At 38.7% G+C, this 12308-nt stretch overlaps 1 protein-coding gene across 1 annotated transcript in view; it reads left to right on the forward strand.

The window, feature by feature from the left end:
• The window catches only part of STARD9 (StAR related lipid transfer domain containing 9), a 117705-nt gene that overhangs the window by 59387 nt on the left and 46010 nt on the right, over positions 1-12308 (forward strand). Inside the window, exons 5-14 of the mRNA XM_018564877.1 lie at positions 417-449; positions 634-695; positions 805-917; positions 3300-3369; positions 4497-4569; positions 5772-5835; positions 5939-6034; positions 6463-6666; positions 7881-7978; positions 11280-11357. Coding sequence (XP_018420379.1) covers positions 417-449; positions 634-695; positions 805-917; positions 3300-3369; positions 4497-4569; positions 5772-5835; positions 5939-6034; positions 6463-6666; positions 7881-7978; positions 11280-11357 — 891 coding nt within the window. The remainder of the gene's footprint in view (positions 1-416; positions 450-633; positions 696-804; positions 918-3299; positions 3370-4496; positions 4570-5771; positions 5836-5938; positions 6035-6462; positions 6667-7880; positions 7979-11279; positions 11358-12308) is intronic.

A 12308-nucleotide genomic window follows, 5' to 3' on the forward strand; every position in this document is an offset into this window, starting at 1 on the left:
CATGCCAGCTCATGCAAACTGGCATTAGAATATTAATCCAGAGATGCCCACATATTTACTTTATTCTAGAAGGTTCTAAACCAAGTGTTCTCTATGCAGATATCGACATCAACTACTATTCAGACCCTCCTCTTACCTTACACTGGGGTCTATAGGCCATTGAGTCCACTTGTCACATAGATGAACTAATAGAGAGCTGTGGGAGAGGTTAATGATCCCTCATAGTAAATTATCTCTTGATGTTAATATTTGCATATTGGATCTTCAAAATCAGGAGCTTTCTAGAAGATGAAGTGGGAAGTGTGCAGACATCTCTCGGTGTTAGTTTATATAGGCTGAATTGAGTTCAGATTTTAGTCTCAAATACTATTTCTAGTCTTTGTATTTTTTATTTCCATTCCCTCCTGTTTTCACAGACGTCTGTTGGATTAACACCCCGTATTTGTGAGGTAAATTACTTTTTTAATATTTACCAACCTATATTTCTGTTATATTCTGTCTAAATATCTATCATCTCAAGCATTTGTCAGGTGGGTGGCATGAGCTCCTGTCTGCAGCTTAGCATTCATTTATTGGGAAATGTTTCTATGATGGATAATTTGTGGTGCACAGTAATATGTTTTCCTTTCCAAGGGTCTGTTCTGCTATAATGCTGACTCCCTAGGTGCCCCATCATCATGCCGGATAGAAGTGAGGTAAGAAGTAGTCAATATGTACGGACCACGCTCCCAGCATCTGTCCCACATCATTTAATAGCTTCACGTCTGTGGCTTGCTTTGTAATACTTTAATGTATTTATTTAAGCTTTCTAGAAATTTATAATGAGCGTGTCCGGGACTTGTTACATCAAGCAGACCAGAAGAAACCTTACACTTTGCGGGTTCGAGAACACCCAGAAAAAGGGCCATATGTACAAGGTATGCAAAATGACACGCATGTTTCAACTTGATTTGTGAAAGTGGCTGAAATAAAAGTTGTCTGCATTCACTAATAGTTGCCAGTCAGATTCACACCTGTCCTGGAAAATGACAGAATGTGAAAGTTTTATCCTGGTTTCAGTGTGGTAACAGACAGTATAACGAGACCTGCTTTATATGTTGCTTTTAAACCCTCTATCTTTCTTTTACTGAAATAGTGGAAACATATCCTACACACTACAAAAAATTATATCTTCCCTTGTTCCCAAAAGAAGTAACTCTGGGTAAAAAATGTATTAACCTTTGCAGTGTGGCAACCCCTGCGAGACGAGTGGGGAATCCCTGCGGGGAGCGGTGACTGACTGTCACGGCTCTCTGCAGGTAGATGATCAAGAAGTGAGCGAGCAAGTTGTACTCACTTGATCCTCAAAGCCGGCTTGTTCTTAGACCGGTCCCTGGAGCCTCTCACCCCCTCCACGGCAATAGTCTAAGGTTCCTAAGTCACTCAGTGTATAGGAACTGAGGATGCTGAGGGACATGCCATCGTTGCAGTGTAGGAGGAGACAGGCAGGAGGGAGCACTGCCACAGCCGGCTGGCTCGGAGGATCAGGGGAGTATAACTTTGTTATTTTTGGCCCTAGGCAAAAATGAGCACTAAACGCTTGCAGTGCGGGGATAGCCACACTGCAAGGGTTAATACAATGTTTGCCCAGAGTTCTTCATGAAGGAGCTTATAATACAGTGTGCTTATCATGATCACGCAAATAAAGACCAACTTTGTCAAATTCCATGTTCTCTCTTCTTTCTCCAGAGGTAATTCTTATGTTCCTCCTGCTTATGTTCATTACACATTCTCCTAATTGTTCCAGTGTGTCCTCCCTGCTTGTTTCTTCCTTCTATGAGGACATCCGGGCTCCCCAGTATTCATGGGAAATTTTGGTACTTCTTTTCCACAGCAGCTGTTGCAATTTTTACAGTATGCCAAGCTGTACATTCACATCAACCCCTACTTCATGCAACTTTTAATGTAAGGTCCCTATCTCATATGTATACACACTCACACATACTAGGGCCAGTTTAAATTGGATCCAATTAACCTTCTCACTTGTCTTTGGAGTGTGGAAAGAAACTTATGTAAGCACATGGAGAGCATGCCAAGTCCATGCACTGATCTGGCCAGGCTCCAAACCATGGACTCCAGTGCTCCAAGGCAGAAGTGTTGATCTCAATGCCACTGTGCTACCCCAAATTATGAATTTAATTATATGAAAACATTTTAACTTACCTACTGATATAGAATGACGTTTAAACCTCTTCTTATATATAAAAGTGCTGTGTTCAACATTCAAATGGAGTAAATACATTTACTAAAATGACAAGAAGTTGGAAATCTCAGTGTATGCTTAGTGACGTACTGACCCCTTGTGGTAAAAACTCATAATGCACTTACATTGCTTGTGACCTTGCCTGAACTCTGAAAATCTAGTACGTTTTACAAATATCATGTAAGGTTTTACAAATATTTGCTGTAATCTGTTGTTTTCAGACCATTCTACAATGTTTGTTTTTAAAGCTCCGCACCAGCATAAAACTATACTTTTAGTTTAGCCTAGGGTGAAGAAGGTTTATTTATTGCTATATGGGAGCTCTCTGGGGAGATTTACCTTTTCTTGTTGTACCTATGACACCAGAACGTGAAATGTAGGAAGTAGATGTCACTAGGGCAGGAAGACGGAGTCATGCAAGCCTAATAGACGTCTCTTACTCTACTAAATAGAAGTGTTTTCTTTGCTTTATCTGTCCTCCCTGGAGAACTGTCCCCTCATTTCCGGTCCTGTGTCACCAGAACAAAGAATGAGAGGAAATGTTTCTAATACGGACCCAGTAGCAATAAAAAAAAAAAATCATTCAGAGGTTCTAAAAAAAGTTAAGTTGGAGGTTGGCCTTAAAACAAAATTCACTTCAATGTTTTCAAATTTAGAACAGTCTTAATCTGGCCATACACCACTAGCATTTATTCATCAACATATTTCATATGAACAGTCATACAAAAATCTATCATTATTATATAATTATATTATTATATTATATATATCTATCAGTATTAGTTCTATGGGTGGGACATTTATCAAAACTGGAGCAGACAGAATCTGAAACAATTGCCCATGGCAACCAATCAGCTTCTCTCTTCAGTTTGTTCAGTTAAGATTTTAAAATGAAAGAAAGAAGCTGATTGGTTGCCATGCACAGCTGCTCCAGATTTTCTCTGCTCCAGTTTTTGTAAATTCCCCTCAATGTGTTTTTTAATGAACTTATTTTACGTTGTTTTTATGATGCTTTATCTAATTAGTTGTATGTAATGATTAATTTTTTTAAATACAGGGTTATCCCAGCATGTAGTCACCAGTTATGAAGAAGTAGTAGCCTTGCTGGAGGAAGGAATGGAGAACAGGTACAGTGGTAATGTGTGGCATGTATGTCTGCCTTACTGTTTCAATGACATAAGCTGTACTTTTTCTTCATGCGCTTCATACTTCCATGTAATTTTTCTATGCTCACAGAGTGCTGCTTCCCCTTAGTCCAGAGTCTCTTTCTGGCACTTCAATCACAGTAATAATTTAAAAATCATGACCCATTTTATAAAATCAAATCATTATTATGTATTATTTAATGAACTCCAGGCAAATTACAGATGAACCCCTGCGGTGGGGCTACCCCTGCACTGCAAGGGTTAAGTGCTCATTTTGGTCTAGGTTGTAAAATAAAAAATATATACTCAGCTATAAGGCCGTCGAGGGACATTCCGAAGCTGAAGTGGAGAAGGAAAGTGGCTGTGGGGACCGGTCTAGGAACCAGGTATGTCTACGGATCAGGTGGGTATATATTTTTTTTATTTTACACCCTCGACTAAAATGAAAACTTAACCCTTGCAGTGTGTCGGTAGCCACAGGAGTTAATTTGCCATTTGCCGGAGTTCTTCTTTAATGTGTATTACATACAGGGGTAATAAAGAATTATTTTGTTCCTTATTTTACATTTGCTTCAAAAATTTAGGTGAATAGATGCTTTTCACTAGGCAGTAGAGGACACCTTATGGTGCGTCATGAAAGCAGATTTTTAATGCGGTGTTTACTGTATAGTCATTTTTGATAAGGAAGTGCTGTTACTGGCAGGATGTTCAGGTAAGAACCTTTGCAGTGGAGTAACAAAAAAGGCATTAGCTTTAGAAAACTGTGTAGAGTGGGACATAGTGCCAGCCATACTGAGACATTGATTTTAGGTTTACATGCTTTTAAGTGTGCATGTCTGTGTTCCTATCGCTCGCCCCAACACTTTCTCTATCACTTTCAGTGAAGATGGGAAGATGATTATTGCAAAGAATACACTTTGTGGGTTTTTCTCTTCCTTCAAACGCTCATCTTCAAACGCTCATTTCTCTTCCATTGCTCATCTTTTATTTCTTGCTTAATCCAAGAGGAGAGCCTTTTAATGAATACATTGGCTCATGACTAATACCATTAGTCAGGCAGCATTTTCTTACTTACATTCAATCAATCAGTGTTTTGTCTGAATTTGCAGGATTACAGCAGCTACTCATATCCATGATGCCAGCAGTCGGTCCCATGCTATTTTCACCATCCAGTATACTCAGGTCAGTTAATTCTATTAACCATTTTTTTACTTGCTTGATGATAAAAAAAAGTCCTTTCCCTTCTATAGGCATAGACCTGAGAGTGCCTAATGGTAAATCCAGCATGTTTGTAATACATCAGTATTCCTGATATAGAAATCCTTATGAGCATATTGAGCTATATTACATTGTAGCCATTTTAGCATTTTTTTTTCTCCTGGAGATATTGAGATGGCAGTCTGCTAAATTGCATGATTGGTCTCAGTGTTGTAATCTGAAAAGTTCCCACTGACATCCCAACAGATATTCTGCACCTTTTTAATTCTCTCAGCCCGGCCAGGTCACTATCTGCAATGAGTTTGCATGTTCTCCCTGTGCTTGATAGCTTTGGAATTAATCACTCGCTAGATATTTAGGTTGTTTTTCACACTTTTGAATAATTGAATAATCACATGTTTATGTGCCATTCAAATTTGTTGTTTTGACTCAGCATATACTGTAAATGTTTTAACTGGTGCAAAAGAAAATTGACCAATATAGGTAAAAATATGTTAATTTCTTTTTCTGAGCAATGCCCCTTCAGTTACAAGGGAGATCCATTCTGTTTTATACTAAAATATTGATTTTTTTTTTTTCTGAGTGAATATAGCTATCATTATAATATCTGTGAATGCAACAGAGTACCTTATGGGAAATATACAGTATATCCTATCCTTCCATTCTGTGATAGACTCCTTGGTGACTGTGTCTGCAGATGGTGTTTTTAATAGCTTTCCTGGGGTTATAGCTCATATCCACTCTGCATCCTTCCTGTGTATCAGGGGGAAAAAAAGAGTACAGATGAAATAGTAATTTAACATGAAAAAGATCTTTGAGGAAATATAACTGGCAAACAATTGGTAAATTAGTAAACCTTAAACACTGCTCACATGAAACAAGAGCCCCTTCCTTCCAAGAATAAAGTCCTTTACCGCACATAGGTTGTAGCCCTCCTTGACCTTAGGGATTTTCATGCTCTCTTTACTGCTCAGTTAATTGCATTTGCACAGATTTTATATGCTCTCTGACCTTGATCATTAATAGCTGTTTGCGTATGCCCGCTCATGTTTTCTGTACACCTCCGGGGGTCGCTTCTTGTGTGTTGGGGGTCGCTTCTTGATAAAAAAAGGCCTTTACCTGTCTTAGTATGTACAAAAATAACCAAAGTTAATTTATTGACTCAGGCCATTTTTGAAGATAACTTGCCATCAGAAATAACAAGCAAAGTTAACCTGGTGGATTTAGCAGGCAGGTGAGTAATGATGCATTTTATAGTAAAATTGTTAACCTTTTTTGGCCATTTAAAAGGGGTTGTTTATTTTTATTGCCCCTTTTTTTTTTTTTTTTACAGAAAGAGCTTCTCCAAATTACTGCAAAGATCGTCTGACAGAAGGCTCCAACATCAACAGATCACTAGTGACGCTTGGCATTGTTATCTCTGCATTAGGTAAGTGATCTGTGATAGTAAAGTGTTATGACTAGGTTTAGTTTGGTGAATAAAAGAAGAAAGACTTGTGCGAGTACATATTTAATGCATGTCAAAGGATTCCCCAAGCACTCTGGCTAAATAGACGGCACAGCAGACAATGCTTACTTTTAGACACATTTTGTCTAATTAAAAATTAGAGGTAATAAATACATTTAGTAGAAAATCACTATACTTCCCTTTTAATGGTTTAAAAATGACAACATGGCAACATCCACCTTTTTATTTTGATATTGTACTCGTAACTCCTGTCTTATGTGATTATTAATAGCTAAGTAGTTGATTATATTCTGTTTGTTACAAAGTATCAATCTAGATCAGTTGAGAAAAGCCAGAATTTATTGGGCAGACTAATCAGCTATACCATTTTTATTTCCCTCTAACTTCAGCTCAGAATTCTCAGATGAGCAGTAGCTGCCAGAGCATCAACAGCATTATCAGCGACGGGGATAGTGGAATCCAAGGCAGCAGCCCATCTGGAAGTAGCATCAGCGGATCAAAGCGCCAGCCATTTGTACCCTACAGAGACTCCATCTTGACATGGCTTTTAAAGGACAGTCTTGGAGGCAACTCAAAAACAATCATGATTGCCAGTAAGGTTCTTATTCACTTAAAGACCAGATTGAAATGATGGTATAAAAACTTGTCCAGCTAAATGTCCCAAGCTCACCATATGTGAAAGTCAATATATTTCTAGTACTTGGGTTAGAAACACACTCTTTTACATATGCCTCAATCTTCCAGCCTGTAGTTTTTGTCTACAGATACATGGACCTCTCTGATTTTCACTGCATCATACAGATTCGTCCTTTTACAGAGCATCAAGCTCTTATACACAGGGCCGAAGTTCCCACAAGGTCAACCAAGGCCCGGCCTTGGGGCAGCATGGAGTAGTGGACGCAGCAGGGGTGTGTAATTCCTATGTCCCGATGCCCGGGACATGCAGTTGCTGGCACCGGGCGGGTAGTTGTATTCTACATTTAGCACTGCTTTGAGCAAGCAGAGCTAAATGTACAGCGGAGAAGCCGCCGTTTCGCGCATTGAGGAACCTGGCCTTGGGGCAGCAGAGTAAATCTGGCCCTGCTTATACATGCAGCCTTGCTGCCTATGGGGTTCTCATGGCTCTAATAGTTATATGGATGTGAAAGAAAAATCAGAACCTCTTTCTATCAGAACTATTCCTCCTCCATAACATTTCATTACTTGCAAATGTTAGAATATGCTCAAAGACAGGCATGTTACCTACACAATTCAAGTGATCTTATAATAAGACAGTCACAAAGAGTGAGTTAGTCTGGGAGTCTGATATAGAGATTAGCTAATTTGTATCCCTTTCAGCATCAGAAAGGAAACACATTTTTATAAGTTACATATATATATTTCGAGTCCATCCCGTAGAAATGCATCTGTCATAAGAATAATAGTGCAACACATTACACAGACTATAGTGGGTCTTGAAATATCATGTCTTTGAAAATACACTGTAACACTGTTATAGTTAAAGTTGTGGGGTTGATTTACTAAATGTTAACGGGCTGTTCACTTTGCAATGGAAATTTCCCCTTAGCTTATTGAATGAGATGAAACTCTGCTGACTTCTATCAACCAATCATGTACAAGCAAAAATACAGTTTTTTCCTTGCATGTGATTTGGGTATTCTTTGCAAAGTTAATTTTTACCACATTCACCAAGCTACGGGAAAGTTTCCCTGCAAAGTGATCAGCCTATTTGCCCTTACTAAATCAACCCCTGTGCATCCACCTCTCCATATCTGACACATCATACTTCTGTCTGTGCTGATTCCAGCTGTGTCTCCTGCAAGCAGCAGCTACAATGAGACCATGAGCACCTTGAGATATGCTTCTAATGCCAAAAACATCATCAACAAGCCTCGAGTGAATGAGGTAAGTGCGAGTCTTCTGAAATGTCTCAATAAAAATCTGAAGAGCTGTTGTGGGAATCATGTGGCCATTCAACTGTTAAAGAGCTGCAAGTCCGTGGCCATTGGGTCTTCTTGGGACATGGATCATTGAAGGACAGCCTATTGCTCCCATCTGACTTTATTCTGCTTACTGTTTCTTTTTTACAGCTTAATAATGCGCAGGCTATTTTATAAGCTATTTAATTGCCATGCAGCTATATTTTATTATAACATTTTTAAAACACCCTTTCTCTTTTCTGATCCTGCAGTCATCCTTGTTTTTCTGTTTATCTTTGCAGCAGGGCAATGGGCTATAGTCCGTAGTCATTTTGCTAGAATCCTCCTCCCTCTGCTTTTCTAATTTAATTCTAATTCACCACAGACTGTATTAAATACAAGCATATGCTTAGATCTGAAAGGAGTTGAAGGTCCCCACGGAGTTAAACTCAGTCTCTAATGAAACACTTTTCCTTAAGTTAGCCCTATTATGTGTACTACTTCGTTAGAAAGTTGTACTGTCTTGGGAGTTTAATCTTTCAAGAGCTTCTTGAACTTGTGCTAGCAAAGCAATGTTTTTCCTACAACATCAGTTTTGAGGATGTTTAGTTATATTAAATAGAGAGCTTCCCACTGCATACTTATTTTATAACATTTTAGCAGCTTCATAACTACAGCCTTTGTACAATATGTACCAAACCGGGTTCCACAGGGCTTTCTAATGAATCTTGCTAAGATTGCTTTATATGCAGTAGCTATTTTAGTTTCACCTAAGGTGATTTTCTTTCTTTTTTTTTTCTTCTTTTTTTGTCTTAAAACCACGGGGAAATAAATTGCAAGAAAAATTACTTTTATGCCTGTGCCTGGGTTTGGAATAGGACCTGTGACTGGAAATGGACTATTGTATTTGAAAAGGGTGTACAGTATCAGCGTAGGAAATAATGCCTTGTAAAATTATATTTATGCCCTTTATTTGGATTAACAGTATATTTGATGAGCTCTGCCTCAGGGAGGTCTTTTTATTTGTTTTTCTTGATTTGTATTTGATTACTTGAGTTATTTTCTCATAAAAGCTGGATTGATGAAAAACATGGATAAAAGAGTTATTCTTAAAGCGGACCTTCACCTCCTTTGACTAACAATCGTTTTGCATGCTGATATGAAATCATCTTAAATTCATGAGTTAAACAAACAAACATATTTTTCTTTTACTTACAATTTCTTTTTTCCCCACTTCCTGGTCCATGTTGGCACAAACTATGTAATTGTGCCCAAGCGTTGCATCCTAGGAAGGTTACATCAGCAGAGCATTGCTGGGAAATCCCATCTGTAATCTCATGAGATCTCAGGGAAAGGCATTTTCCTCCCCTGAGATGTTGTGCATGGTCACATGTCCTAGTCACATGTGCCAGAGTTCCAGGAAGTATAGGGAGATCTAGTAACCTGCCCTTAGTAAAAATGGCCACTGTGAGAAGCCTGGGAAAGAAAAGAGAAATAAGGTATGCAAAGAATACACAGCCTGCAATTATCTAGAAGTATCTGTTTCTAGATTGTCATTACTAAAGGTGACTTTGTCATTTTGAGGATATGGGTAAAGTTCCTCCTTAATTCCATATAACAATCCCTGTTTAGGGTATCACACAGTAAACAAATGTATCACATTCTGAAAATATCCGTAGCGTAAACATAACTCTAAGCACATAACCTCAAGCTAGCTTTGACTTAAAGTGTATTTCTACTTTTCCAGTCAGATTTGAGTAAACCCCTCTATATGTTTGTGTTCCTATCCACGCATCATATATAAATATATATATCTTTTTGTTTTACCTTTTTAGATGTATCTGATAAGCAGGCCTTTGGATAGACTGCAAGCTTTTCTGTACAATTTCAAAGTGACAGGAAACCACATAGAAAGACTAAGGACATCCCCCTCATTACTATACAATGCTTCTAGATCTTTAACCCTTTGTTATTACAGAGTGTTCAAACCTAGTATACATCTGATAATGAGATCTGACAGCACAGTACAGACGGGGTTAATTAGTGTAATTATTGCCTTCCCTAGCCCCCTTGCAATCCAGAGGAAGAATCAGTTTAGAGAAAAACATTTCTTTCAGAAAAGAGCAAGTGATACGTAAGCAGCATTTTCTTTTAAGTTATACTGTGTGAATAAGAACATATAACAAGTATAAAATAGGTGTTCTCTCACTTTGCAAAAGTGGAAATACCCTTTAACCCTTTCCCTATAGGTATTCATCAAGCCTACCCTTACCTTAAAGGAGAACTATGAGGTGAGTGAAAATCACTCATCCTCATAGTTCGAGCCGACGTGTGACAATGAAACTGTCACACTTCGGCTCAATAGATCTGGGATCCTGCAGGGATTCCCCCCCTCCCCGCTCCGATCCTCCAGCGCTGACTGGAGGAACAGACGGGGGAGGGGACGGATACAGCTGGATCTGCCTCTAGATAGAGCCAGCTGTCAACCACGCAGCTGGGTGGATCTTGACAATAATGTCGGGATCTGTCCCAGCTGCGGCGGCCTCAGTATACCGTGAGCTGTAGCTTGCGATATACTGAGCTTTGGGTCACGGGAGGATGCTAGTTTATGTCCTCCCGTGACCCTAAAGACAACTATGGGAAAAAACACTTACCCCATAGTTCTCTTTTAAGGGTACCTTAAAGTATACCGAAAGACAAAACTTTTTTTGATTTTGGATAGAGTAGGAAAGGGGTTTAACCTGTTGTCTTTTTTGTTTTGTTTTAGCATTTGTATCTCATTAGGAAGATTTGCCTTCACTTTTTGTCCTGCAGATTTCACTGGAAGTAAGAGAATATATTTCCAGTATGAGGTACCTTCTTGTCAAGGGAACAAGTGTCCACGTACATATATTTGAACTGTTCTACCTGCAAAGGTTGGGAATTCACTCACCTCTGCCACACAGTGGAGTCAGGAAGATGGCTCTCTTCCTAGATTACTGTTTCCTGCATCAATTCCCTACTCAAAATCTGTATTTTGGGGCATTGCTTTTCAACTTACGGTTAGGCAACATTGTAGAGGAAACACAAGGGCTGTGTTTACCAGTAATTCCCTATGAGGTGTGTTAAGTACAATTGCATAAAGACTTTCCAAGAGAACTTCCTTTAGTATCATTTCTTGCATATATGATTTGTTTTATTTTTGGGTGGCTTTGCTAAAAGTTGTAGCACATTGCTTTATTTCAAATAATTTTACATGAAGCTGTACAGCAACATTTGGTGATTTATACATTGATTATTTTCTCCAGGATACCAATGTTAAACTGATCCGAGAGCTAAGAGAAGAAATTAACAGACTGAAAGCTATGTTGAGGAACTTTGAAATGGTATGTTCCAGCAGCACTCCTGTAAAATATTGTACTTTCTTTCCACATCCTGTACAGCTTTCTTACTATTAGAGTTGTATTTTATGGTGATTTCTGATATTCTAGAACGGTAACTTGGGTAAAGGGGTCTAAAATACCCCTGGATTCAAAGGTCACACATGAATTTGTGTTTTTTAATTTACATTTCTTTCTTATCTTGAAGTCTTCATTGTAAAGAAAACCTTTCCTGGGAGACATATGAAGGCTGCCAATGCTGCATTTTCATTCCAGTAATGCTTATTACCTAGGTGCCAGGCTTCAACCCAAAATAAAAATTCAGATAGGCCTGACTTTTTCTCTCATTTTTCTGATACATATTCTTGATCATTGTCAGTGACTTGGAAGGTTTGAAGCTAGAGGATACCAGCTAGACAATTTGCTTGCCAAACTTGGAAAAAAAGAAAAAACCTTACCAGAACATGGAAAACATGTACATTTTTGGATGGTGGACCAAGCTTACCACTTTAGGGGCTATAAGTGTACACTTCAGTTAACATTTCAGAATGAAGCTTGACTGAAGTGCTGCATACAGGGATCATAGCTTAGATGCGACCATAGCCTACATGCTCCGTATTGAGCACTTCATCTAGACATTGCACCAGTTCATTGCAGCTTATCAGTAGTCTTGTGACCTGAGAACCCCTACCTGTGATACAGAATAGCTACTCTACTTTTTTTCCCCCGGCAATCAAACAAATTCAAACCTGTCTTGGCAGGTTGAATGTGGTTCATGCTATAGGAAGCAGATGGAGAAGATGGAATACCGAATGGTTTTATAGGGATACACCTCCTTTCATCCGGCAAGGTGCTCTATGTGCTGACAGATTACACAGAGCTTGGATTAATGGGAATCAGTCATAATACATATATGGAAGCTGTTGCTGACCTTTTTTTTTTTTTTTTTCTCTCTCT

Source organism: Nanorana parkeri, unplaced genomic scaffold, assembly GCF_000935625.1.
Source record: "Nanorana parkeri isolate BGI_ZX_2015 unplaced genomic scaffold, ASM93562v1 scaffold791, whole genome shotgun sequence".
In the NCBI taxonomy this organism is placed as follows: Eukaryota; Metazoa; Chordata; class Amphibia; order Anura; family Dicroglossidae; genus Nanorana; species Nanorana parkeri.